The sequence below is a fragment of the Gigantopelta aegis genome, chromosome 14 (assembly GCF_016097555.1).
Source record: "Gigantopelta aegis isolate Gae_Host chromosome 14, Gae_host_genome, whole genome shotgun sequence".
NCBI classification, from domain to species: Eukaryota; Metazoa; Mollusca; class Gastropoda; order Neomphalida; family Peltospiridae; genus Gigantopelta; species Gigantopelta aegis.
The window spans coordinates 49,395,999-49,420,791 of NC_054712.1; the positions used below are offsets into that span (position 1 = coordinate 49,395,999).

Below are 24,793 nucleotides of genomic sequence, written 5' to 3' on the forward strand. Positions count from 1 at the left end.
AGTTCCCTTGGCATTCCACCTCATGTCACTGCCCCCCCCCCCCCCCAAAAAAAAAAGAAGGATTTTCTGGAGCCGCCACTGTTAGACATGATAAAAATACTTTCCATTTCAATGTCACAGACGTTGGTATATCACGTGACCGTTATCATTTTGGTTCGGTTTGTTTTCTCGTGCACGGTTCGCGCAATCAACATCCGATTTGTTGCTGTTCATTTGTGAGATTTTTTGTCACAGTTCGTGAACATTTTCAGTAACAATAAAGTTCAGACAAGTAAGTGTCTCAATACAAAACGTTACAAACCCTTAAAACCAATAACTTTGCTAAGTCTTACGATATCTGGAGAGGGGATACAACCAGGACAGAACAGTTGGAACATGTCCAGGAGAGGTGAAAGAAACGCACCCCAAGTCTGTGAAATTTGTCGTGACGTAGGCATTGTTGTGCTAAGAGCGACATCTACCGGTGACATCAGAATACTAACTTTCAAAATTATTTCAAGCAATTGGGACATGGGAATTCCCATGGTATTTATCGATATAAAACCTGCTTTTTCACTCCATTTGATAAAAACGTGATCTAAGTGTGTTACAGGTTTGTAGATTAACCAAATTATAATTTATTATCGCTGGACGGAACTAGGGTGTGCGGCTTTAAATAACATACATTTTATACAAATATAGAAAAACAAAACAAAACCCCAACAATAAGTCCACTTACATTTGACAGTTTCTAATGGAGCTGAGGAATTCTGAAAAAAATAATTTCAAATCATGTGCCGTTGAAAGTTGCATATTTCTAACAATTAGAAAATCCATATATTGTCACTTCTGTCATTCGAGCACTACAAATTGATTATGATTCACGCATTTGTAATATTCTACAATGGGCGTTCAAACTGTGTGTATACTTGAGCAATAAATACATTTTGCTACGAAAAGATTTCACTTTTAATATGAATCCTATTGGTTAACTCGTTGTGGGATAACGGCCACTCATATATTATTCTCTATATAAATTGAACGTGATATTTTTAATGTTTATGTACATGTGAAGCAGGCACAGCGGAGCAGGGGTGGGGATGGTGCTGGTCGTTTTAGCCTCCCCCCCAACAATAATTCTGAATCAAACACATTTCAGGACATCTAGTTTTACGGGGGGGGGGGCATACTTCCGAACCCCTAGAAACTTTGCTATGCGCCCTCGATCTCAGTCAGCCCCCCCCCCCCATGTCTACTAGCTTTCGCGTACATTTTGCTACGAAAAGATTTCACTTTTAATATGAATCCTATTGGTTAATGGGAAGCAACTCGTTTTTGTAGTCAATACAAGTTGCCCCCCATTAACCATTCTACATTATGTAATATATTCGCTCGTTAGATACATTTTAAAACTCGTTGTGAGATAACGGCCACTGATATATTATTCTCTATATAAACAGAGCCGTATATATATTTTTTATCTTCATGTAAATGTGAAGCAGGCACAGCGGAGCAGGGGTGGGGGTGGGGGTGCTGGCGGCGTTAGCCCCCCCCCCCCCACACACACACACACACAATAATTCTGAATCAAAAATATTATTGACTTGAAAATACAAGGAATTGCATTTCAGGACATCTAGTTTTACAGGGGAGCATACTTCCAAACCCCTAGAAACTTTGCTATGCGCCCTCGATCTCAGTTACCGCGATGCCTTTAAAGGGTCAGCGAAGTCTAATATGAGCCTTACGTGTTGGGAAGATGGATATCCGGACCACCAACACACACTGACAGTTTAAGATATTAAAAATGCTTAATTTTAGAATTAATAAAAAAAACCCCAAAACATTATTATTCCTGCTAATTGGAGGCAGCTATTTTGTTTCTTTTTCGTCACGCCCGGTCGGTACTCTCGCTTGGAAGGGAAGTGACGTCAGCTCCTGTCAACTACTGTATGCACATTGTAAACAAAAGCAGCCCAACAACATAAATGTCCTGATAATATAATAATCTAACAGAACAAAATGGGGGTACAATATTTTTTCCCCTCTGAAAACAAATCGAAGAAAAAAAAAGCATACTATTAGGCCTATTGGTGCATTCGATCGAAAACGACCACAAACGATAACCAAGTAATTTGTTTTTTGGGGGACTAAAAGAAAGAAAGAAAGAAAGAAATGTTTTATTTAACGACGCACTCAACACATTTTATTTACGGTTATATGGCGTCAGAGATCTGGTTAAGGACCACACAGATTTTGAGAGGAAACCCGCTGTCGCCACTACATGGGCTACTCTTCCGAATAGCAGCAAGGGATCTTTTATTTGCGCTTCCCACAGGCAGGATAGCACAAACCATGGCCTTTGTTGAACCAGTTATGGATCACTGGTCGGTGCAAGTGGTTTACACCTACCCACTGAGCCTTGCGGAGCACTCACTCAGGGTTTGGAGTCGATATCTGGATTAAAAATCCCATGCCTCGACTGGGATCCGAACCCAGTACCTAACAGCATGTAGACCGATGGCCTACCACGACGCCACCGAGGCCGGTTTTGGGGGACTACGTAATTGGTCTGTTCTGTGATTTTAGAAGGGAAAAAAAGAAAGAAATGTTTTATTTAACGACGCACTCAACACATTTTTTATTTACGGTTATATGGCGTCAGACATATGGTTAAGGACCACACAGATATTCAGAGAGGAAACCCGCTGTCGCCACTTCATGGGTTACTCTTTTCGATTAGCAGCAAGGGATCTTTTATATGCACTATCCCATAGACAGGGCATTCTACATTTGACCTTTACCTTGTGTAAATAATTGCTAAAATATTGTAAAATTGTCCTGTTATAGTCCATACTGTTACTCATGGACATAAAACAGACTATTTTTTATTATTATTTTATTTTTAAAATTCAACTTTGCCAATTATGATATTCTGTTACTTCAGTACATTGTCTTTATTTCTAGTACTAATAAAAAAAAAAAAATTAAACCTACTTTGTTTATCATTTTTATCTTTTCAAAAATGTTACCAAATTACACCCTTTGCAAGGGACATGAAATTTAGACATAATTTCTGAAAGAAAATACTGATGTTTTAAAACTAATGTACACGATATGTTACAAATATGTGTGGTTTCGTGTATTGATGTCAGAGTAATATTCTGTGAAAAATTTGGGAAATACAGTGAAACCCCTCTAAACCGGACACCCTATGGGGCCAAGTGAAATATCCAATATTTAGGGGTATCTTGTTTAGAGAAGTTAAGTTCTGTATCAATTTTTTAAAAAGGACGGTGAAAAAGTCCGGTAATTCCGGTTTACAGAGGGTCCGATTTTGAGAGCTTTCACTGTATATACATTTTATAATATAATTTAGAACCGGGACCCAAAATGTTACCATTTTTTATATTGACCCATATAAGTGTGTAAAGTGCTTCTGTCATGAACGGAAGAGTTAGCTTAAGTCAACACTTCGTGCTGTTAACGTGCACGTAAAAACTCTTAACCTAACCTAACCTAACCTAAACCTAACCTAACCTCAGTACTTCATACTTTAATGAACGTCAACTATTATCATGTTCAATTTTTTTTAAAACCCAAACATTCCAAGTGAATAAAAAATTCGTTAATATTAATATATTAAATACCAATCGAACTCTTTCTTCTTGAGAGAGAGAGAGAGAGAGAGAGAGAGAGAGAGAGAGAGAGAGAGAGAGAGAGAGAGAGAGAGAGAGAGAGAGAGAGAGAGAGAGAGAGAGCAGGTTGATTTTTTAATCATCGACTATTGGATGTCAAACATAAGGTCATTTTTAACAGTCATAGAGAGGAAACCCGCTACATTTTTTCATTAGTAGCAAGGGATCTTTATAGGCACCATCCCCCAGACATGATAGTACATAGCACGGCCTTTGATATTCCAGTTGTGGTGCACTGAGTGGATCCATTTAACTGATTGGTTTTTTTCCTCGTTTCAATCAATACACTATATATAACTGGTCAAAAGCCGTGGTATGTATTTTCCTGTCTGGTAAAGTGCATATAAATGATTCCTTACTGCTAATAGAAAAATGACTCGGGTTTCGTCTGATGACTGTGTCAGAATTTCCATATGTTTGACATCCAATAGCCCACGGTTAATTGATCAATGTGCTCTATTGGTGTCGTTAAACAACACAAACTTTAAACTTTTGTTACACGGAAGATTTTTAAATTATTTCATTTCACTTCATTTCAACTTATTTTCGTGCTTATATCCAATTAAGGTTCAACACGCTGTCCTGGGCACACGCCTCAGCTATCTGGGCTATCTATTCAGGACAGTGGGTTAGTTGTTAGTTGGTTAATGAGAGAGAAGAGGGTATTGTGGTCTTACACCTACCCACTGGCACTGAGCCGTTAAGAACTCGCTCTGGGTTGGAACCGGTACCGGGCTGCGAACCCTGTACCTACCAGCGTGTAGTCCGATGGCTTAACCACGACACCACTGATGTATTGTGGTTCTAATATACCAAATCAATTCCCATTGCCGACAATGTTAACGTTTACTGATAAAACTGATATAAACACCCAGGAAGTACAGAAAAAAAAAGTGTGGCACATCACATCTAATCTATCTGCAAGAAAATGGGGGGGGGGGGGGGGTCACATACCATTTAAGAAATTTAATTAACCTCTGATATATACTGCATAACAACTGTATAACAAATAAAAGTGTATTTATTTATTGTCAATGGATAATAGTATTTGCACAAATAATCAATGTCACATAATTTTTTATTACTACCAATCACACCCACAGCTGCTCTTACTTCATAAATATTGACTTTGACACGGAACTCTCTGCTTTAGTACTATGCAACCCTGTGAAGGCGACTTGTTAATGGGAGGCAACTCGTATCAGATTACACTGATTAGATAGAATTGAAGGGATCACGCTGCTGTATATAAATATATATAAATATATATATATATATAAATGATTAAAAGAGGACAACGTTTCATTGTTTCAGTATGTCGTTGTCTGAACACACTTAACGCTATAAGTATAAAATATTGGATGGGTATCATTGCCTCGTGAGTGGGGCGGGACGTTGCCCACTGGTAAAGCGCACGCCTGATGCGCGGTCGGTCTAGGATCGATCCCCGTCGGTGGGCCCATTGGGCTATTTCTCGTTCCAGCCAGTGCATCACGACTGGTATACAAAATACCGTGGTATGTGCTGTCCTGTCTGTGGGATAGTGCATATAAAATATATAAAATATAACGGGTTTCGTCTCTATGACTGTCAAAATGACCATATGTTTGACATTCAATAGCCGATGATTAATAAATCAATGTGCTCTAGTGGTGTCGGAAAACAAAACAAACTGTGCCTCATGATTATAGTATAGCAAACTGACAGATGCGTGTGTCTGAACATTAAGCTTCAGGCGAGAGCACTCTTTACCGGTCTCGGTGATGTCGTGGTTAAGCCATTGGACATAAGGCTGGTAGATACAGGGTTCGCAGCCCGGTACCGCCTCCCACCCAAAGCGAGTTTTAACGACTCAGTAGATAGGTGTAAGACCACTACACCCTCTTCTCTCTAACTAACAACTAACGGACTGTCCTGGACAGACAGCTCAGATAGCTGGTATGTGTGCCCAGGACAGCGTGCTTGAACTATAATTGGATATAAGCACGAAAATAATTTTGCCTGCGTTCATTTTACACTAATTTTGCAATGGTAAGTGTATTTTGTGGTTATTCACCAACACACTTTCAAATTCACGCAGGAACCTATTTTTCATATAAAATAATAAAATGACATATGCTCTTCGTAACGTTAATTTCCAATCCGTGCAATATATCCGATATATAACGCACCGACACAAACAGGAGTAAAGTCTGTACGTAATCAGAAATTTATGTGAAAACAATAGTTTCATAAGATATAAAATATCAAAGAATAAAAAATGTTTTAAGAACGTACCATGAAGTTTGAGGAACCGACAAAGTGTTAAAATGAAACTGTAGCAGTGGGTATACATCAACATGGTGAAGAAAGAGTTGCACATTTGTTTATGATTACCACACAAACATTTCAACGAAATTAACACGTGTTCCAAGACAAAGGAAAAGTTGAGAAAGAAAAACCAGTCCTTTCTATGGCCGTTTATTTAAAGAGTAAATAAGTTATATGGATTTCAGAAAATGTTTCTTTTTTCTTTTTTTTTTATGTTTTCTTTTTCTGTTTGTTAGGTTTTTTCTTTTTTGTTTTTGTTTTTTGTGTTGGAGGGTGGGGATTCAACAGAAACGATAATGGCTTTTGTTAAATCTGAGAGAATGAGCGAATAGTCGTTCTGAACGATTTCCTGGCAGAGAGGTAGATGCAGAGAGAGAGCGAGAGATAGAAAGAGATGCAGACAGAGATAGAGAGAAATGCAGAGAGAGAGAGAGAGAGAGAGAGAGAGAGAGAGAGAGAGAGAGAGAGAGAGAGAGAGAGAGAGAGAGAGAGAGAGAGAGAGAGAGAGAGACACACACACACACACACACACAGACAGGAAGGAAATGGTTTATTTAACGACGCATTCAACACATTTTATTTACGGTTATATGGCGTCAGACATATGGTTAAGGACCACAGATATTGAGGGAGGAAACCCGCTGTCACCACTTCATGGGCTACTCTTTTCGATTAGCAGCAAGGTGTCTTTTATATGCACCATCCCATAGACAGGATAGCACATACCACCGCCTTTGATGTACCAGTCGTGGTGCACTGGCTGGAGCGAGAAACAGCCCAAAGACACAGAGAGACAGAAAAAGATGCAGCGAGAGAGAGAGAGAGAGAGAGAGAGAGAGAGAGAGAGAGAGAGAGAGAGAGAGAGAGAGAGAGAGAGAGAAATCGGGAGGAAATCGACTGCGAGATACGTTTGTGTCTATGTCTGTATGCATATATATGCATGTGTTGTTCGTGAGATATGTGTGCGTGCGCGTGTATGTATACGTCAGTGCGCGCATGTGTGTACAATACGGTCAACCTAGTGTCATTAGAGACCATACAAAAGCAACACAAAAAACTCCCGACAGAAACAAAATAACCGTGAACGTTTGAGAACTAGAAATGATCCCGACTAGTTTTGAAGCGACATAGTTTACTGTTGTCACTCAAGAGTAATGATTTCCGGGTGTGTTGATCACAGCTGTAACCTCGCAAGTTTTCAGCAATACGGAAGTGGTATACCTCTCTGTGTATGGAAACCATCGACAGGTGGCAGTACTTGACCCGGAATAGGATTCCATGAACTGGCCAAACGGTTTGCTGTTGAGAAACGATTGTTTTGTAAACACCATTATATTACTGTCAAGAGTTTGATACCTACCATCCTTAGAACCCATATTTTATATTCATTGTTGTGCCCTTGTGGCCACCTGTAACGAGAGAATGTTTTAAACGTAATTTCCCTCGTAATAAACGGGTCCCTGTCTAACGCGACCAGCGGTCACTTAAATGGATCCCAACGACACATTATATATTTACTGTTTCTATAAAATGATTATTTTAAATAACAGCGACGAGTTGCAACAAATAAGCGAGCTTCACACCTTCACGAATACTAGCACCCATTCAGTTCCGATATCCTAGTATGCATGTAGCAAATACGATCCTGGAATGCATATAGGCAGTACTAAACCAAATAATTACCGGCTGGGTCAAAGTTCGAGGTGCACTGAACTTTTGATACAAAGATTAACACCACAAGTCCTGTGATTGGTGATAAACGTGAGTGTGTTGGGTGTAAAAAAAACTAGTTTCATCTGGGCTAAAGTGTATGCAATTTTATTTCATCTAGTACCACTGTGTCAAGTAGCCTTGTGCTTGAAACATGTATGGGATACATTTTAAAAAAAAGGTACTCAAATTTTGTGCGAAACTAGGGGTGTTGTAAAAACATCTGGTTACACCGAAAATGAGTCATGAAAGGTACCATTAATACTTTGAGGTAGGGGTTGTAGTACTGATATTTATGGGTCATAGTTTGGTTGATATATTGCATATAGTGTTTTTAAACACAAACGTTAACATGGTCGCCTATGGGATTTTATTTAGTATAGTCATACCTCTAATTGTCTCTGGATAGGCTAAGCTTGACATTTAATTATTTTTGAAAGATTTTTGACTTCAGTTTATATTGACCAAAACGACATTATTCACCAAGCGTTCATAATGAACTAAAGAACAAACATCCATTAATTAGCAGGAAAAAGGAAGGAAGGAAATGGTTTATTTAAGGACGCATCCAACACATTTTATTTACGGTTATATGGCGTCGGACATATGGTTAAGGACCACACAGATACTGAGGAAGGAAACCCGCTGTCGCCACTTCATGGGCTACTCTTTTCGATTAGCAGCAAGGGATCTTTTATATGCACCATCCCATAGACAGGATAGCACATACCACGGCCTTTGATGTACCGGTAGTGGTGCACTGACTGGAGCGAGAAATAGCCCAAATGGGCCCACCGACGGGGACCGATCCCAAACCGACCGCGCACAAAGCGAGCACTTTACTAAAGAGTCAACATTGTAACGACATTGTATATGTGGCAATAATATATAATTATTTACCTTTTATTCGAATGATATATAGAGAATAATACACGGGTAGCCGTTAGATACCATTTATCTTACAAGTTATTTTAAAGTGTATCTAACGAGAGAAAGGGAGTTTGATACGTTTTTAAACAACGAGTTGTAAGATAAATGACATCTAACGGACACGAATGTATTATTCTATTTGTTACAGGTATATCCTAAAAAAACACAGATTTTAAGCAAATTTTAATATTTTTTTCGATTAAACATTATCTACAGTTCTTGCACTTACGCGTCACCGACAAATGATTGTCAGGTTAACTATACGTCACAGTGTAATCTATTTCGATCGTGCTGTGTTTTAATTGGATGTATGACATTGGTGAACTGGACATAACCTATGAGCAGTCAGTCGAATGTCTTGAAATTGTTAATACACGTACATGTGTTAAACAGGTATGTGTTATCAAAAATAACGAATGATGTTCTCACCAACGGGTGTGTAAGAAACAGTGATATACCTTCGTATAAAAATAACTAATTTTCAGTTTTGTTTAAATAACTTTCCTCCTCCGTTTGCAGAAGAGACGAAAACTACCAGTCAGTCATATCATGCGAAAGAAAAACATTTAACTTCAAGGAATATTTCAAATGTGTTCTAGTAGTTTCATTAAACAAAATTAAATATATTAAAATTACAACCTTTTTGTTTTGTTTTATGCACCAGTCCCGTAAAATACCGTGTCGAATGGTGGGGGTGTATATATCGGAGATGGTGGTGGGGGAGAAGTATTAATACAGATTACTGTTGAAAAGATAGTGAAAGGTATGTGTATGTGTGGTTTGGGGGTGGTGAGGGTGGTAGGGGGTCGAAATAAATTACGATAATTATCTAATGTATTTCACATCTTTTGTCTTAATGGTAAAGTACTCGCATGGTGCGCGGTCGGTTTTTGTTTTGGTTTTGATCACCGTTGAGCTATTTTTCGGTCCAGCCAGTGCATCACGACTGGTGTAACAAATACCGTGGTATGTGCTATCCTGTTTGTGGGATGGGACATATAAAATATTCCTTGTTACTAATGGAAAAATGTAATGCGTTTCTCCTCAGAATTACAAAATGTTTGAAATCCAATAGCCGATGATTAATAAATCAATCTGCTTTAGTGGTGTCGTTAAACAAAACAAAATGTTACCTTTTTTTTTTTAATGTGAGGAAGAGGAGGGGCGTAAGCCAATGGTCAAGCGCTCGCCTGATGCGCGGTCGGTCCATGATCGATCCCCGTCGGTGGCGTTAAAGAAAACAAGAAAGGAATAACTGAGAAAACAAATTACTGACGTTCATTCACTGGCAGCAGAGGGGCGGAACGTAGTCCAGTGGTACAGCGTTCGCTCGGTGCGCGGTCGGTGTGGGATCGATCCCCGTCGATGGGCCCATTGGATTATTTCTTGTCACAGCCAGTGCACCACGACTGGTATATCAAAGGCCATGGTATGTACTATCCTGTCTGTGGGATGGTGAATATAAAATATCTCTAGCTGCTAATCGAAGAGTAGCCCATGAAGTGGCGACAGCGGGTTTTCTCTCTCAATATCTGTGTTTCTTAACCATATGTCTGACCGTATAACCATAAATAAAATGTGTTGGTTTGCGTCGTTAAATATAAAATTTCTTTATTTCCCATGCCCTACACCTTAGTGGTATAGGGGCATGTTAAAGGGACATTCCTGAGTTTGCTGCATTGTAAGATGTTTCCGACAAATAAAATATTTCTACGATCAAACTTACATATTAAATATATTTTTCTGTTTAGAATATCAGTGGCTGTATATTCAATGTGTTTCTGGTCGTCTTAATATTAGTAAGAAGCCCAAACTGGATTTTGTCTTCAAATAATTTCGTACGTACGAAAAAAGATATTTTAGGAAATAAAATCAAATTTAACCTAGTACAAATATTAGAACGATCAGTAACACGTTTAACATACAGACACTAATATTTTATGCAGAAAAATATACGTGATGTGTAATTACAATCGCTAAAAAGTCTCTGTTAGTCGATAACATCTTAAAAATTGCAGCACCTTCAGGAATGTCCCTTTAAAGAGGTACTCACTCACTCACTTACTCACTCACTCTCTCACTCTCTCTCTCTCTCTCTCTCTCTCTCTCTCTCTCTCTCTCTCTCTCTCTCTCTCTCTCTCTCTCTCTCTCTCTCTCTCTCTCTCTCTCTCTCTCTTTCTTTCATTGGAAGCATCATCAGCACACGCCGGTGGACGAGAAAACCCCACCGTGAAGTTTCTTATCGTTTTAACGAACGAACAATCAATTCACTTTGTCATAATAAAGCGAGCGTCATAGCCGTGACCCTTGCCGCACACCGCGATAAGAATGAAAAAACAATAACAACAAAAAAAACCTAGTGCCGTCAATATTGACAACACGAGCAAAAGATTCCTCTGGCATTTTGTAAGATTTCCGACTTTCGTTTATATTGACCGAAACGAAATCTCGTCAGGCGTTTCTCCGTGTCCGTTCATTTATTAAAGATCCACTCGAGCATTTATACACCAAAACTACGTCCTTCTTCGAGCTAGTCACGTGCTGGTGCGTAAATAAAACCAGGCAGCACGGCGTGCTGTATTGACTAAAGCTTTTATTAAAGATTTATTTGAACAGGAGGGCATTCGCTTTCTGTGCAAACGGAGCTTTACTTCTTTATTTGACTTGGAGAAACCGAATCGCCAGATAATTAGTAGGACATCTTTGATCCGCCGTCGTATAGCGTTCTACCTATTTTAATTGCCCTCGACATCTGTTTTGATCCAGTGTACACGTCGATGTCGATCCTACAAGTGATGGAGACGACGTGGGACAGAGAGGTGCAAATCGCTTTTTGATTTGTAAAACGAGAACTTAGTCCCCTATAAACTGCGCCGTGTAGTCCGTCTTAGCTGAAATGTTTCTTTCATGTCGCGCGAGGCATTGAAGTCCGACTTGTTCCGGTGGGTTTCGTTTAACGTGTAGGTTTTAGAACAAACAGTCAACACGAATGTCAAAGCATAAAGAACAGCCATGGGCGTAAAATGAATAATGATTTAAAAGCAGACAGTTTTTACTCTGAGACGCGAAATGAACTTAATATAGTGCGAAACGCGAAACAAAAAATCTTACAATTATTTTAATATGTACAGGCGCTTAACGTTGTCTGAACCTGGGTTGGGGGGAGGAGGGGGAGAGGTTCGAATATAAGCCTAACGGATCCCTTTGTCGACATTGTGACTAGACACCTACCCTTCGAATGCTTCCGCCAAGTCTACGTCCTTGGTGTACTAATTTTAAAGCAATAATGAACTAGCTAGTAAACTACGACGTGTGCTATAGAATAGAATATAATGTTTAACGACACCCCAGCACGAAAAATACATCGGCTGTTGGGTGTCAAACTATGGTAAAGGCAAATCATTAAGTGATGATCAACATCAATATAAACATTCAACAGTTAAATTAAAACACAGTGTAAAGAACTGTACAAAAAATACAAATATTACAGATAATTAAAATTTAGAATAAAATTCAGTATCACGAAGAAATTGCAATATACGTTGGGATGGAATGTGTTATAGAGACACCATAGTCTACGATGGTTTTACGAATTCGTAGCACTAGCTTGGAAAATACCCTAGCTGAAGTCCCAAAATTACCAAATGTTTCACGTCCAATAACCGATGGTTGATCAATGTTCTTAACTTGTTACGTTCCACGAAGCTATCTTAGGCACTTTGTGAGAACAGAAAAACCAAACTAAAAAAATAAAATCGCAACAAATTTGTAGTTGTATCCATATTGGCTGGTTCTTTAAATACTAATATCATAATAATGAACCAAAAATAAAATTAAAATAAAACCAAAACTATGCTCAGATCCTGCAGTTTATTTTACAACACAAATATTTACACAGAGTTTTCACGTGTTTCTAACAATAATTAAGAGTGTGGCGAACTTCTCATTCCAAGAAAACACGTTAACATGTTTGAATCCTATAAACGGACACTAAATACTCAAGTCTATATTTCTAAAGTTGTACACTTTGACCTCATTACCAACACAATCTGCTGAAAACTAAAATCCTGTATAGTCAAAATGATAAATCTAGTACTAGATTAAAAGTCGTAAATCTGCACATGCTAGGCATTAAGAAAGCTGACTTTGAACTTGGTCATTCATTTAAAAAATAAATAATAATAATAAATAAAAAATTAAATGACGCTGTCAACTGTCATGCCAAATCGTTAACAAGGTGTGTTTTTTCTGTGTACGTACAAACCATATGTTTAAAATGTGCCAACGTGTCCTTAAGATGTGAGTATATAGTACAGTGCCCTTTTTAGTTACATGTCATTCGCAAACACATCATGGATTGGTCCCTGATGACGTTATTTGTTATAAATGATGTAGCTTTAAAGCCGCACACCCTAGTTCCATCCAGCGAAAATAAATTATAATTTGGTTAATCTACAAACCTGTAACACACTTAGATCACGTTTTTATCAAATGGAGTGAAAAAGCAGGTTTTATATCGATAAATACCATGGGAATCCCCATGTCCCAATTGCTTGAAATAATTTTGAAAGTTAGTATTCTGATGTCACCGGTAGATGTCGCTCGAAGCACAACAATGCCTACGTCACGACAAATTTCACAGACTTGGGGTGCGTTCGTTTCACCTCTCCTGGACATGTTCCAACTGTTCTGCCCTGGTTGTATCCCCTCTCCAGATATCGTAAGACTTAGCAAAATTATTGGTTTTAAGGGTTTGTAACGTTTTGTATTGAGACACTTACTTGCCTGAACTTTATTGTTACTGAAAATGTTCACGAACTGTGAAGAAAAATCTCACAAATGAACAACAACAAATCGGATGTTGATTGGGCGAACCGTGCACGAGAAAACAAACCGAACCAAAATTATAACGGTCACGTGATATACCAACGTCTGTGACATTGAAATGGAAATATCCCCTCTAAAAATAGATTGGACCTCGCTTGCTTAACGGTTTTTTCTCGACAACACGTCTTGTGAAAAAATGCAAAAAATGCATTTCGTGGTTTTACAAACATCAGGATTACAAAAAAGCACTTCAGGTGAATGGAAATGTGTATTCTAAATAATAAAATGTAAGTAAAGTGCAATTTTATTTGTGAAAAATGGGGTTTAATAGCGAAAAACAACGCCGTAATGGTTAACAACTAGCCGTAACTAGGGTGTGTCCCTTTAAAGGGACATACCCCAGTTTTGAAACACTAAGGCATATTCGTTTACTATTAGAGCCGTTTTTGATAACTGAAATCATACTTTACTTTGATTTTATTGTTTAGAGTATCCATTTCCGTACATTTGAAGTGTTTTTGGTCATCTTGGTGTTTTTAATATCACAAAATCCATTTCTCATATTTGAAAAAACGCACGTGCGTCTGAGAAGTAACAGTTATGGAGTCGAGTTTTAGTCTATGTTTAGAGGGTATTTCACCATTTCAATGTCAAAGACTCATATTTCACTCAATTGTAACTTTATCCAAATGTGTTACAGGTTTGTAGATTAACTAAACCTAGCGTTAATTTTCACGGGTTGAAACTAGGGTCTGTCCCTTTAACCTTTAAAAAAAGAAAAACGAGTTGAAACTACAAAAACAATGAGAGAAAAAAAGATGTAGCTGTGTTGCAGTGATGATTTCCATTACAGTCTATCTTGTACATAGATACATTTTTTTATGTGATAAAACTTCGTTCAGAAAGTTATTCAGCCACACCAACGTTACATGTATCAATAAAATATATATACATCAATAACATATACACTGAACATTGATGGTGCCAATTTTCACGTTATTTATCTCAGTTAATTATAGGCATGCTCCGTCGTGTTTTATATTCATTTCTATACAGAGAACACATTTCAGTGTTTTATTAGTTTAAGAAACATGAACTAGATTAATAAAATAATAATGACCGGATACATCAGTTGAGGTAGGTGATATGCAACAAAAGGCACAATTTGGCACAGGAAATTGTTGAACCATATGTGATGTTATGTTATAAATATAAATTTAATATTTAATCAAGAAGAGTTGTCGATAACGAAAATATGAACAGCGATCATTTAAACACAACTATATATATATAGAGAGTTTGGTCGTCATTAATTAATTACTGCATGCGCACACAACTAATAATTAATTTTCACCAGATCAGAATTTTTGAAAAATATAGCTGTCGTTTAAAGATATTTTGTGAATTTCTTTAGTGATTATATGCCTACAAAGGATCTGTTGTAACTACTTCAGTGCCACATTGCAAATTTGTATATATACAGAGTCAGATATACGTAATCTGTAACATATATACAAATATAATATGGAACACAAGAACACTTTTAAACATCATTACATCTGAAAATATTGACATGTCACACCATCTACATGTATCATAGTGTTCAAATTAACAACACGGGTAATGACACATCGAATGTCATGTATTTTCCAATATATGTCAGTAATTTACATATTATTAGCGATCTTACCTTTGATAATGCTAGTAACTTTAATACGTACTGATATCAAAATATATAAATATGTACATACCAAAATATCTAATAAAGAAATGTGTCGCAGAAAACTCTTAGAAACCAAAATATCTAAAGATGACCATGTAGCAATGCATTGTTACTGACTGACTTTTTGCGATGAAATCTTGATATTTTAAATCAATGTTTATGTTTACAGCCAAATCCAATAGCCGATGATTAATAAATCAATGTGCTCTAGTGATGTTGTTAAACAAACTGAACGTTTTCAATCAAGAATGTCAAATGCATGCACACAGCATGCTAGTGTTTGCTACAGTTCGGACAGCAATCAATGTCATTGTTTTAAGGAAGATTAACAGTACAGTTAGATGTCGATGATAAATATAGAAGCTTGAGGTCAAAGCAGATCTAACGTTGAAACCAGACAGTTGAGGTATGTTAGCTAGGTATTTCTTAATGTTAGAGGTAAAGAAAACCTGAATATTTTCTTTGGTTTTGGTGTATTTGGCATAATCGATTACAATCCTGGTTCTTTTCCGTTTCATCATTTGATGAAAAAGCAACATCGAACACTAAAACTTGTCAGATTGTGTTCATCATTTGATGAAACAGCAACATGGAACACTACATCATGTTGTCCGATTCTGTCATGAACATAGAACATAGAACACTACATCATGTCAGATTCTGTCATGAACATAGAACTTAGAACACTATATCATGTTGTCAGATTTTGTCCGTTTCATCATTTGATAAAACAGCAATATAGAACACTAAACCTTCTCACATTTTGTCCGTTTCATCATTTGATGAAAAAGCAACACAAAACACTACATCATTCTGTCCGATTCTGTTCCGTTTCATCATTTGATATGAAACAGCAACATAGACCACTATATCATGCTGTCAGCTGTTGTCAGATTTTGTTCCGTTTCATCTAACAAGAAACAGTTCAAAACAAACACACACAAGGAGGACCACCCACGCTGATGACACTGACGCGGCGAGGGACGAGGATCGGAACTCGCCCGCCCTCAGCGGCAGCGCCTGGCCGCCGTACACGGAGTTAATGTGCATGCCCATGCTGACCGAGTCGCACTTGACGAGCGGCTCCTGGAACGAGGTGGGCCTCTTGTCCCGGAACCTCCTCACCGGCTCGTCCGTGAACCGCTCGCCCACGTACAGATGCAGCTTCCTGTGCACCACCTCCATCTTCAGCACCTCCTGCTCGATGTTCGGCAGCTGGATTCCAAGCGTGACACACCCGTTCGTGAACGTCACGTCCTGCTCCACCCCCAACTTCCACGTCTTCGCCTTGCCGCACTCTCCACCGCTGTAGTAGTTCAGATGATCCGTGACTCTGATGTCCTTGGGAGTGATCTTCAGGCGCGTTACCTTGAAGCTGTAGTCCTTGGCGTTCGGGATCAGCGACGATGCTTTCCCGCCGGCGTAGCTTCCCTTGGCGAAGAGTGTGAAGCTGGACTCGGTGCACAAGGGATCTTGGTAGTAGTCGTAGCGGCCCTGCCACGATTTCTCGTCCGACAGGAAGGACAGCCATCTGGTTAGGAACATCCCGCGCTGTCGAGACTCGCATCGCGTGCTCACCCACTCGCCCTGTAACGTCATGATGCTTCCGTGATGCGTGCGCAGCTCGGGAGGATAATAGTCGTTGGAGTTAGCCACCCTAGAACACACACCACATCCCTCAGTCTGAAAGGAAAAAAAAAAATGAGTACGAAATGTAATTACATACAGGTCAAGGGTGTATTTGGCAACACATCCAGTACAAATAATAAACACACAATAGTAACATTGATTCATTGTAAATATTTGTACTACTACTAATACTACTAGTACTACTACTAGTACTACTACTAGTACTACTACTACCACCACTATTACTACTACTACTTCTACTACTACTACCACTGCTAATACTACTACTACTACTGCTACTACTACTAGTAGTACTACTACTACCACCACCACCACTACTACTATTACTACTGCTGCTGCTGCTACTACTACTACTACTACTACTACTACTACTACTACTACTACTACTACTACTACTACTACTACTACTACTACTACTACTACTACTACTACTACTACTACTACTACTACTACTACCACCACCACCACCACCACCACTACTACTACTACTACTACTACTACCACCACCACTACTACTACTATTACTACTACTATTGCTACTACTACTACTACCACTACTGCTACTACTACTACTACTACTACTACTACTATTGCTACTACTACTACTATTGCTACTACTACTACTACTACCACCACCACCACCACCACTACTACTACTACTACTACTGCTACTACTACTACCATCACTACTACTACTACTACTACTACTACTACTATTACTACCACTACTACCACCACCACTACTACTACTATTACTACTACTACTACTACTACCACTACTACTAACTACTACTACTACTACTACTACTACTACTACTACTACTACTACTACTACTACTACTACTAATAATAATAATAATAAACAAAATCAAACGAACAAAAACAAGCAAACAAACAAATCAAACAAGCAAAGATGCCAAATTAGCTGTTCCTAACTACAGGAATTATACAATTGGGTTAATGGCGTGTTACGTCGTGTCCCTCCCATACCCGTTAGTTACGATATTGCCGTTTATATGTTCATATGTAAATGCCTGCTTAACAAAAACGCCCTAGCCCATCCACAGAACAAATAACCGACATCTTAAAACCCTAGGATCTCCGTATGCAATCACTATGAAATCGGGAGGCAGTGCTTATTTTAAAATGTATCTCCATATGCAACAAAGTCCAAGAGATAGTTAGGAAAACGTGCCTACTCCACTCTGTCCCATCATAGTGGAGATAACCCATAGCTTCACATAACTATGACCTGCGTATGCAGTCCCTGTGATATATATATATATATATATATATATATATATATATATATATATACATACACACACACACACACTCACACAAAACAAAACGTGAGTTTGTTATGTTTAACGACACCACTAGAGGACATTGATTATTAATCATCGACTATCATCATTGTGTTATTTTGACACAGTCTTTAAAAGAAAACCCGCTACATTTTTTCCATTGGTAGCAAGAGATCCTTTATATCCACCATCCCACAGACAAGATAACACATACCACAGCCTTTGATATACCAGTCGTGGTGCACTGGCTGGAACAAGAAATAATAAAAGTAAATCCAAAAGGCCCACTAACGGGGATCGATCTTAGACCGACCGCGCTATACGTCCCTTCCCCTATACAAAACAAAATCAAAGAGATTATATTTAAAATTCGCTCTACCCCACCCACAGGGGAGACAACCGACGTCTTCCCAGAACTCTGCGACCTGTGTTTGCGATCACTATGCAATCAGAGGTAGTGCGTATCGCTTCAGACGGTGAAGTGATTTATCGTTGGAATCCGCTCACCCCGTGATCGATACACTCCACTTGACGGATCAAATTTATGATCTGTAGCGGGTCTGGTGTTTAGTGGTGTTTTCCGTCTTGTCTCGAGTGTATCGTTTACAGGACTTAAGACAAATCGCCGGTTATATCACCCACGATGTCACTGCGAGGAGTTAAATGTGTCGTCTTATAGCACCAAACACAGCGGGTGTTCTGTGGTGTGTGTGTGTGGGAAGAGGTCAAACATCACCATTATTCATTTGTCAAACGTGTGTATGTGGATGGGTTGTGGGGGGTTATAACTAAGTAGTAAGTCGCTCGCAGAAGGTGCGATGGATCGCAAGTCCGATTGCACTCAATGGACTCTGTGGGTGAGACGTAGCCCAGTGGTAAAGCGCTCGCTTGATGCACGGTCGATTTAAGATCGATCCCCGTCGGTGGGCCCGTTGAGCTATTTTTCGTTCCAGCCAGTGCACCACGACTGGTAAATCAAAGGCCGTGGTATGTACTACCCTGTCTATGGGATGGTGAATATAAAAGATCCCTTGCTGCTAATCGAAAAGAGTAGCCCATGAAGTGGCAACAGCGGGTTTCCTCTCTCAATATTTGTGTGGTCCTTAACCATATGTCTGACGCTGTATAACCGTAAATAAAATGTGTCGCCCCCAACAGCAAAATGACTCGATGCTGTGGCTTAAGAGTGTTCAAGTACAAATCTTCGTGGTCAACCTAACCTATATTGACTTTTTTTGCAAGGTAGTTGTCAACGGATAGTACTCCCTACAACTAACAGTCAAGTCTCTCTCTCTCTCTCTCTCTCTCTCTCTCTCTCTCTCTCTCTCTCTCTCTCTCTCTCTCTCTCTCTCTCTCTCTCTCTCTCTCTCTCTCTCTCTCTCTCTCTCTCTCTCGACCAAAATAACTTCATGTATACTATTATTATTTATGTTGCTCTGAGGTTAGACCATTAATTGCGGTTTTACAAGATGATCGGATGCACTAATGAGTGCTCTGCGCGGCCTGTGTGTGTTTTATGCGACACCCTCATCACCGTTCACTTAGACACATCTAGCAAGACTTTTGAGCGCGTTTCGCGTCAAGTGTCCAAGTGTGGAATTGCTCACATTTACATAGGATTTCAACACCTGCTTCACGTTTTCTAATGACGATTCTAATAGCGCTACGGATGTCCGTGTTTTTGTCGCCGGCTTCAGTCCTAGACTCATTACGAACCCGTAACTCACAGTGTGCCGTACACGCAAGACGACCAATAAGCCTTATTGACACACACCGCCATTGTGCCGGGAACGAGGTGACCAATTAGCGAGACCGACACACCTGCACATCCGGCCAAACAAGCACGATGAGATTCATCCAATCTGAAGACTTGTGGCCGCCATATTTGCTTGGACAATATTAGCTCTGTTCCTAAAGCAATGATTTGTACAAATATGTATCCATGGTATCAGCACTTTAGTGGTTGGGTGTCGATACCTTTGAGACTCTTTAGGCTGTTTTTCTTTCTGTGATGAGTGGAAGGCTGGGGTAACACATTGGTACAGACGTACTTACATCATCTGTCTAAATCTCGTAATATAATAGCAAAGGAAAGGAATGTTTGTTTGCCGAAACCATAACACCTTAGCGCACCTTAAACTACGGCTGTTTGATGTCTGACTATTTTGACGACGCACACACACACACACACACACACACACACACACACAGACAGAGACACACGCGCGCGCGCGCACACACACACACAGAGGCAGAGAGAGAAAGACAAAGAGACGGAGAGAAAGAGAGAGACAGAAACAAAGAGACACACACACACACACACAGAGAGAGAGAGAGAGAGAGAGAGAGAGAGAGAGAGGAGAGAGAGAGAGAGAGAGAGAGAGAGAGAGTATTGGTTTAATGACACCTCAACATATTTTAAACTATGATTATTTCGATATTAGGCCGAAAGAGAAGAAGAGCTATAGATGGGGAGGGGGAGCAGAGAGACAGAGAGACAAACAGAGAGAGAAAAGACACACACAGAGAAGAGAGAGCGAGAGAGATAGAGAGAGAGAGAGAGAGAGAGAGAGAGAGAGAGAGAGAGAGAGAGAGAGAGAGAGAGAGAGAGAGAGAGAGAGAGAGCATAATCGTAGGACACTAGAGGATGTGACCATTCAAGCGATCTATCCAAGGACTATTTCATCTTTACTTCCATTACGCCACATATCAGGGTGTACTTGCACATTCAATGTGTATATAACTGTAATTATAATACAATGATTATGTGTAAAACGTATACATTATTCATATTATTTTGTAAGGCAACCAACCAATGTACCTCAACCTTAAGCTTGGCATTGTCAAATGATCAGGAACCAGTTAAAAAAATAAGAAAAAATAAATAAAAGAAAGAAAAGACTATGACATTTCGTATTCACTTTTTCTCATTATCTCCACTCACTCTCTCCCTCTCTAGTTCTTCCCTCCGTCTCTACCCTGTCTCTGTATCTTTCGCTGTCTCTGTGTCTCACGGTCTGCCTGCGTATTTGGTTATGTGTTTGTGTACCTGCCTTTCTAAATCTTCTCCCTTCTGTAATTAATTAACATCTGTCAAAGACAGTTTTGGTTGGTTGGTGTACCCGAATTTTGCTCCATGAATCCCCTTTTATCTGGAAATACCCTTTTTTCATATACTATTCTGGGGAGTAGCCAGAGAGGGAGAAAAAAAAAACGCCGAGAAAAAACCCAGAGCTGTAAAATAAATATCAGTGTCATGGGAAAAATAAAATAAATCTGGAGGAATTCCAAACGAGGCAAGCTCCTCGTCTGCCTCATGCTAGCTACGCCATTGCTATTATGCCAAAGTTTCGAAGTCTGCGTTTGTTCCTTGTTAATTATTCATCAGTTTTCCTCAATCTAGTCTCCAGACAATAAAACACAAATCCTCTATTTTAATTTGTAAGATACAAACAACTTCATACTTAAAAGCTCATCGTTAACCAACTTCTTGGTAGAGACGACAACTCATTTTCAAAAGTGATATTCCTCGTCTTACAACAAGGTTAATCCACTTGTCTGTCGTGTAAGTATATTATACTCTAACTGTCAATCACAGGAGTCCGTTATCAACATCAAACATCAGTCTGGCGGATGAATTTCCCGTTGTGTCGTCTGTCACAAGACGTCTGCCATAATGGTCTGACGTAACGGTTAATCCGCAGACGGGCGCTTTAATCCCGCAATAATCCAGACCAATTCGCCAGGCTCTATCATTATCAATGTCAGACGTTCCAGGTAGTTCATGGTTGGAAACCAAAGTATCTTTAAGTGGACCCCCCCCCCCCCCTTCCGTATATATATATATATCAGGCCCGTAGGAAATGGTGGAGGGGCGGGGGGTGGCTGGGGGGGGGGGGGAGCACGTGCTCCCCCTTGTGAGTCTTTTTATTAGTATTATTTTTTTTTATCACATTACTGTTTGCCATTATAACAAAAATCTGATATAGAATGTGTGCCCGATCTGTCAGTGCCACCCACTCCCAAAGTCGTTCCTACGGGCCTATATATATATATATATATATATATATATAATATACTAAGACACGCATTAGATAAATCGGGGCGTGACGTAGCCCAGTGGTAAAACAATCGTCTGATGCACGGTCAATCTAGGATCGACCCCCGTTGGTGGACCCATTGGGCTATATTTCTCGTTGCAGCCAGTGCACCTCGATAGGTATATCAAACTCCGTGGCATGTGCTATTTTGTTTTCGGGATTACGCAAATTATAATAGATCCCTTGCTACTAATGGAAAAATGTAGCGGATTTCCTCTCTAAGACTATATGTCAAAATTACCAAATATGTAACATCCAATAGCCGATGATTAATAGATCAATGTGTTCTAGAGGTCTTGTTAAACAAAAACAAACTTTAACAATTCCAGCAAGTTGGTAACAACTATTTTTGTTAATATTTGTATTTGTAATCAGACAAAAGGCGGAATTAATGTCGCAAGACGTAACCAAAATGTTATATGACATAAGCAAAATGTCATATGACGTAATCACAATGGGTAATGCAGGTTCCCATTGGCAAATCTACCTTAACACTTTTACTGACATTGAAAGCGTGTGAAAATTGTCTGTATGGCGGAAACTCACAGGGGTATTATGCTGTAATGCTACATGCGCTTTGTATTTCAAGAAGAACAGATTTTAAAATATAAATTTGTGTGTGTATGTCTCTCTCTCTCTCTCTCTCTCTCTCTCTCTCTCTCTCTCTCTCTCTCTCTCTCTCTCTCTCTCTCTCTCTCTCTCTCTCTCTCTCTCTCTCTCTGTGTGTGTGTGTGTGTGTGTAAAAAGGCGTAAATACATATTATAAATGGTAGCCTAAGACACGCTCTTTCAATAAGAGTAAAAGAAAGAAATGTATTTAACGACGCACTCAACAAATTTTATTTACGGTTATATGGAGTCAGACATATGGTTAAGGACCACACAGATTGAGAGAGGAAACCCGCTGTCTCCACTATATGGGCTACTCTTTCCGACTAGCAGCAAGGGATCTTTTAGTTGCGCTTCCCACAGGCAGGATAGCACAAACCATGGCCTTTGTTTACACCTACCCATTAAGCTTTGCGGAGCTCTCACTTAGGGTTTGGAGTCGGTATCTGGATTAAAAATCCCATGCCTCGACTGGGATCCGAACCCAGTACCTACCAGTCTGTAGACCGATGACCTAACCACGACGCTACCGAGGTATGTCAATAACAGTAAATGCTAACTGATCTCAGTGAAATATAAGTTTAATGTAGTCGTAACTGTCTCTGGGCCCGCGGGGTGTATTTGAAAGTTCGATTTTTGGGGGAGAATTGACACACATGTACGTGACAGCCCGAACCTGTTCGGCGGCGGCGTGGGTGGGAGTAGCGGTCGAGGGCATACACTCCCCACGGCCCTGTTCCGCGGCCCTGTGTCTGACATAATTCAACAATATACAACAAACTCCTATTAAATCCGACCATAAAGACACTGGATTAAAGGGAATGTGAGAAACAATGTAATCGAAACCGGCGAGATACCGAGACTCGCAGCACACACACACGTTGCACTACCGGCCTCGGTGGCGCAGTGGTTAAGCCACTGGACTACAGGCTGGTAGGTACAGGGTTCGCAGCCCGGTACTGGCTCCAACCCAGAGCGAGTTCTCAAGGGCTCAATGTGTAGGTGTAAGGCCACTACACCCTCTTCTCTCTCACTAACCACTAACCAACTAACAACTAACCCACTGTCCTGGACAGACAGCCCAGATAGCTGAGGTGTGTGCCCAGGACAGCGTGCTTGAACCTTAATTGGATATACGCACGAAACTAAGTTGAAATGAAATTAATACGTTGCATTTCTACAGAGATTAATTCAATGTGTCGCCCTGAATTAATTACTTCTCTCACGGCGCTCTCACTATCTCACAGTTGCCCTCTGTCTCGAGGCTGAGCGTCTGGCGGGAGATACAAGAGGCCATTTGTTAGTTTGAAGTGCAAGGTGTGTGTTAAGTGAAAAATCACATTAAAGTTATGGACGCGACGTGTTCCACCGGCTCAATAATGTTTAATGTTACAGCTCTATACCCGGACGGAATCAGTTTACAAGTTTATACACACTGGCAACGGCGTGACATATCGGATAAAGATAAGAAAAAACACGATACTGCAACTAAGAGCTTCACATTCATACTTTCATTCATTCATTCATTCATTCATTCATTCATTCATTCATTCATTCATACCTTCATTCATTCATTCATTCATTCATTCATTCATTCACTGCAACCTATTTTCGTGCTTACCCGATATGTCACGCCGTTGCCAGTGTGTATAAACTTGTAAACTGATTCCGTCGACGGGCTTAAGCCTATGTTAGAACATTCCCCCACGCTTTTAGAACAGATACATTCATGTAAACAAAATAACGGTCAATTATAGTAACATATACAGCCTTATATATATATATATATATATATATATATATATATATATATATATATATATATATATATATATATATATATATATATAGATAAATAGATAGATAGATAGATAGACAGCTAGATAGACAGACAGAAAGATAGATATATTGTAACATTTTTAACCACATCTGGGGCTGGATGCAGCCCAG

General features: G+C 39.5%; 1 protein-coding gene across 1 annotated transcript in view; it reads right to left on the reverse strand.

Moving 5' to 3' along the window:
- Positions 1-14,436: 14,436 nt before the first annotated feature.
- Positions 14,437-24,793, reverse strand: part of LOC121389322 (protein APCDD1-like) — a 33,768-nt gene continuing 23,411 nt past the window's right edge. The window contains exon 3 of the mRNA XM_041520918.1: positions 14,437-16,860. Coding sequence (XP_041376852.1) covers positions 16,084-16,860 — 777 coding nt within the window. The 3' untranslated portion in view covers positions 14,437-16,083. The remainder of the gene's footprint in view (positions 16,861-24,793) is intronic.